Raw genomic sequence first — 6000 nt, 5'->3', positions numbered from 1 at the left:
GATCTTATGCTAATTTTTTTGGTCAACAATAATTACATTTTTTATCTTTTAGTTATAAAAGTTTCGATATCATATGATAAAATTATTTCTCAGAAAAAAATTTAAGTTATAGGAAGACGTATATGAATGATTAATTTTAACAAATTTAAATGAAATATACTAAAAAAAATGATATATTATAGTGTCATTTACTTAAAAACAATCATCATATCAAATATATTTTATCATTGACTTTAACCTATATAAATATGAGAAGACTTTTTCTTCTTTGTTAGAAGAAATATATTTATCAATAATGTATGTATTATTAATTTTCATCTATCTATCTACATATTTAATTAGGTTTTCCACAAATTAAAGTTGATAAATAAAATAAAATAAAATAAAATAAAGTATTTGAGGGTTATGTTCCTTAGTGGAGCAATAGTACACACATTTGACATACCCACCACCACATGGGTCTCCATCACAATTTTGGTACCTCTATTGACTCTACCATTTGTGGGGATCACACCAAAGAAAAAGTAGAAAAACTACTTTGCATTATTTTGATTATTAATTAATTGATCTTTCTAGTAAAACAACTAAAAACCAATATATATAGATAGATAATATTTGTGATCATCATCTACGGTTATGATTGTATGATGAAGTTTTTAATCAAATGATTGATTATGATACCCAATTCCGATAAGATCTGAAGCAACAACTTAACTTTATTTTTTAGTGATCAAAGGCAATTCAAGTGATGAGGGGACCCTTAATAATCAAGTTGCATACCTGAATGATCAATTCTATCTCTAGTGTTAAAAAGCTATACCTTCAAATTCCTTCTTTTTATGCCTTGTTAAAACAAAGTTTTATATATATATATATATATATGAAGAAATTGGTGTACAAGAATAACTTGGGAAAAGCAAGCAAATCCCCTCAAATCCAAAACAATGTTGAAAAATAAAAGAGAAATGTTCTTGTGTTCACCTTTTTGTTTTCTTTAATTTTTACATATAAGTTGTATTTGATCAACACTACTATAATTTAAATAAAAAAAATAAAGCAGAAAATGTTGGAATTTTTATTTAAAAAAAAATGATCTTGTGCATAAAAGTTAAAATAAATTTTATCTCAAAACAAATATTTTATCTATTTAATTATTTATTCATTTCTATGTTTAAATAGATTTATATATATTTTTTAAATACTTCTATGTTTATATTCTCTAAAGTAATTATCAAATAGAGTCATATATATATAACATATCCTCATTTTAATTTACTTCTTCATCCATTATAAGATAGGTTTCAAGATCCTATTAATCTAACACTCCATCTTAATTAATTAATTAATTAATTAATTATAATAATAATAATAAAAGTGAATGAATCAATTTATTTAATTAATTAATGTACAAAAATATGAGAACATGTGTGGCATTTTAACATAAAAAGGTCAACTTTTTTGTACAATTAGGCAGCTTTGTCGGCAAGTTGGGCTTAATAGGCCCCACATTTTGATTAATGGGAAAAGAAGAAATGTTTGCAATTGATCCTAGTTGCCACTTTAAAACTCAAAGGCACCAACAAGCTTTTTTTTGTGTGAGATAAACACAAGCACTAGTAAGTAGTACAACATTATTCTATATCCTTTGAACCCTTTGAACTTCTCTTTTAAGAGTTCAAAATCCTACTAAATACTAAACAAGAGCTCTACACCATATAGTACAACATTTATTGTACACATATTCGTAGAATTTAGGGTTTAGGATATAAGATGTGGCGCGTTTTGGCCGCTGTGGCGAGAAATCTCCAGAGTACGAAAAAGAGTTCGAAAGTGGCCGATGAGAGCATGTTTGAGGGCGCGAATGGAGTTGAGATTCATGTTTTTGGACATGAAAATGGAAGAAGAGGGCATGGTGGATTCTCAATTATACATAGCATACTTCAAGCACCAATTTCAATACTATCATGTGTTTCTCATCCTAGGGTTAATGGTTCTGATGGGATTTGGGTTACTACTGGTGAATTCTCTCAGATTTCTGAGATGAATCATCTCATGGTAAGTGATAGCATGAGATATGCAATTTTGATGTAGGGGAAAAAAAAGAAAGAAAAAAAAAAAGATGTGAATATAGTAGCTTAATTAATAATTGTTGTGTTCTTATCTTCCTCTCTTTTGTCCCTACTTTTTTTTTCTTATTTTCTTTTTCTTGTTTTTGTTATAATTAGGAAGATATATGAAATACTTAATTAAGGTGATTGAATATTTGAATATATGTTATTATAGAAAAATTATTGCTTGTTTTTCTTGCTATTAGATGTAGAAGTATACACCATTGTTCATTAATAAAAAGGTATATATATGTTTGGAAATTAAATGAAGTTCTCTCTTCTTCCATTTCTTAATTTATATTTATCTTTCTTAATATTAATGCACATATTTGTTTTTCTCAAATTATAAATAGCTATGGCTTCCTTATTTACATTTACTAAATGGTGAAAAGTGAATATATATATATATATATATATTATTGTAATAATAAAGTTAAGGTAGTTATGTTATATGGAAAGGGTCTTTTTATTTTTGTTTGTTTGTGGTGTCTGAAATATTTGTCAAGTTGGGGCTTCAAAGAATGCCATAAATTAATGGAAATGAATATGAAAAAGCGAAGTAATAATCCAAATGAACAAATTGAATATATAAAATAGGAGATATGGGTTGGTAGAATTTTCAACTTGTTTTCACTTTAGCCAAATAAATTAGGTTAATTAAGTGGGATCAAGATAATATTCTAAATCTAGCTTTGATCATATATAATTTTAACTTTTTAATTATGTTAAAATATACAATGGCGTAGCATCATCATGTATGTTTTGATGCAAAACAATATTTATTTAATTTGTCATAGAATTCTCCTTTGATTTTTATTTTAATATAGTCCTCCAAAAAAAGTAAAGTAAATAGTTGGGAATTAGGATATGAATTATGTAATTCTACTTAATAGCTATAAAGCTTTTTAAAGAGAAAAAAAAATTATAATATATGACATAACTATTCTACTACTATACATTATCATCTAATTAGCAAAATGATCACTATTATATTTTTCAAAAATTAAATTAATAAATTTGTAATCTTTTAAAAATTAATTTAACTATTAACCTACAGAATAAGGAGGGCTGCTACATATACAAGTCTTTTTGGTTTACAAGTCTTACAAGTTGGCACAAGTCCAACAAAACACATGCATTACACTCTCACATTCAAGAGTAAATAAACGCACGTTATTCAACCACTTACTGTTTCCAAAGCGCACTACTCACCATACATTATGAACGACTCTTCTTCTTCTTCCTCCATGAAAACGAGTTTCTTGCCAAATTTGAAGATAATGAAACTTCAGAAATACACTCAAACGATTACAGAAATACACCTAAAGAATTACAGAAATACACCCAAAAGATTACAAAACTACACCAAAAGGATTTAAGAAATACACACAAAATTCGTTGAAGTACACCTTATGCATAATTTAGAACTCTTTCTCTTTCTCCTCCTCATCTTCTGCTTCTTCTTCTTATTCAAAAACGATTTCAGAGCTTGATGTCAAAAAACAATGGAAATCGAGAATAACGAAGAAAGAAAACAGAGAGAAAAATACGTAAATGAAGAAGGAGAAAGAGAAGGTAAGAAACGAAAGAAAAGAAGAAGAAGAAGAGGAAGAGGAAGAAGAACGTGCAGCAAGAAGAAGAAGAAGATGCAGTGAAAACATACAGTACGATTCGAAACGCGTTAATATAAATGACTTGTAAAGATTTGTATTAAAAAACGCTTGTACCTGGAGAATTATTCCAGAATAAGTAACATAAATTTAATTCTATTGGCTAATAAATAATCCTTGGCTTCTCTTAAATCATGAATTTCATGATATTGCAGTGTAAATCATCCCATTCTATATTAGTAGTACGGACAATATAATTTCTCAATTTTATTAAGATCATGGTCGAAGTGTGTGGGCGGCGCAGGAAACATTAACATGTATAATATTTAGATTAATTAATTATTATACAAATTAAAGGGAGTTGGTGATCTATAGTAGAAAATTAACCAATTGATCCATTATTATTAGTGTCCACAGAATTTCACATTTTTCATATATAACCTTCAAACTATTCTAAATATGTATATATATGTAAAGGTTATTAATTTGTGTATTTGATTTTTGGGAATCTCCAAATATTATCTTCTGAATTTTTTTATTTTTTTTTTATTTTCTTTCTTACTCTTTAAGGGAAATTAAAGATTTTCTATCAGTTTAATGGATACAAAGCCCAGTCACCATCAACAATTCTCCAAATTAAAGTTATCACTAAAAGAGAACCTTTGATCTTTAGGTTACCAAATTATCATTTTCCAAGATATGGGAATAATAGATTATATTCTAGAGGTTAGTACAATCCCACTCTTGCACACCTACATTATAATTTATTAACTTTTTGAACCCGCAACTTCTTAATTGAGTATGGTGGCAAAATTTGAAAAAATATGTGACTCGAATCCACGACTTCTTAATTGAGTATGGGGAGTCTATGCCATTTGAGCTATAACTCATTGGCAAATTTGGAAAGATAGGAGACTCGAATCCGCAATCTCTTAATTGAGTATGGGGAGTCTATGCCATTTGAGCTATTACTCATTGGCGTGTATCCGAGTTTAATATATAATATATAGATGTAAATTATTAAGGTAACTCATATGATATAGATTATTAAGGTAAATCATATAGATTATTAAAGTAAATCATACTTACGTTTGATGAAATCATATTTATAGTAATTGGAAAAGTATAGGTAGATAATGGAAATATTAAACAATGTGAATAATAGATATATTAAATGTTCATTTCATTAGGTTAACGGATGGTTATTTTAATATTAAGATTTAGATAGTTAATTTGAAGGTGTAATGTATTTTTATTTGATTAGTGGTTGTTCATATTGTTTAAAATAGTCATTATTTACCTAGCACTACACATAGTAATTTTATGCGGTTGATTTATGCATTTGGATGGTAGCTAGTATACATATGATACTCTAGTTTAAAAAAATTTAAAAGTTTATAACAAAAGATCATTAGTAGTGTTTAATATTACTCTTATAAAATAAAGGAGTTAACTATTAATTTGTTATCTAAAAAGTTCAAATGCTGACAAAAAGATCCTTAAAAGATATTATTAACAACATAATCTTTGAATAATTTAATAATGTGACAAAAATAATGAATAAATATTATTTTTTTTAAATAACAAAAAACTTTCATATTTATTAGCAAATGACTTATCTATTTAATTCAAATGTTGGATCAACATTTTAATAAATATTTAAAAGGTGAATAAAAAAAATTAGAGCAAAATTTGATCTGTAAAAAAATTTAATAATTCATAATTAAAAAAATCCACTTGACATAAAATTACAAATTTTGAAGATGAAAAGATTTTATTTTTCTAATAATGCTTGCAAAATGTTGTATCAAAATATGATCTTTAAAATTTTTTTAGAATATATATTTAATATCTAATTGTTTTGTCGTATTTTTGAATCTTTTGGAGACCTATTTGTCATTAACATCTTTTAAAATTATTTTTGTAAGCGATGTGAATTTTTGGATACTATTTTAGTAGTTTAATCAATAAAAAATACATTAAGTATTAATTAAAGAGTTTTAGTAACAGTTTTACATGATTTATTAGTAAGCTGTTTCAAATGTTCCTGATAGATTAATTGTAACCACAAAAAACCCTTGCAATAGATTAAGGGTAAAGTACTAAATTAGTCTCATACGTTTGGGCGTCCTGTTTTGGTCATTAAGGTTTAAAGTCTCGTATTTGAATCCAAAAAATTTCATTTAGCTTCAATGTAGTCCCACCGTGAGGTCAAAGTTAAATAATTAATGAAATATCCTACATAAAAGCAGTACAAGAATAAGGTCGATAATCTGGAGAAT

General features: G+C 26.5%; 1 protein-coding gene across 1 annotated transcript; it reads left to right on the top strand.

The window, feature by feature from the left end:
- The first annotated feature begins 1770 nt into the window (after nucleotides 1-1770).
- On the top strand, nucleotides 1771-2091 carry LOC140180459 (uncharacterized). Its single transcript, XM_072221633.1, has one exon. The coding sequence runs from the start codon at nucleotides 1771-1773 to the stop codon at nucleotides 2089-2091; it is 321 nt and encodes a 106-aa protein (XP_072077734.1).
- Nucleotides 2092-6000: the final 3909 nt, after the last annotated feature.

This window comes from Arachis hypogaea, chromosome 17 (assembly GCF_003086295.3).
Source record: "Arachis hypogaea cultivar Tifrunner chromosome 17, arahy.Tifrunner.gnm2.J5K5, whole genome shotgun sequence".
In the NCBI taxonomy this organism is placed as follows: domain Eukaryota; kingdom Viridiplantae; phylum Streptophyta; class Magnoliopsida; order Fabales; family Fabaceae; genus Arachis; species Arachis hypogaea.
The sequence above is the reverse complement of the archived record's forward strand: the minus strand, read 5'-3'. Positions and strand labels throughout refer to the sequence as shown.

Coding starts and splice junctions, on each gene's coding strand:
- LOC140180459 (XM_072221633.1), top strand. CDS start 1,771: ATGTGGCGCGTTTTGGCCGCTGTGGCGAGAAATCTCCAGAGTACGAAA.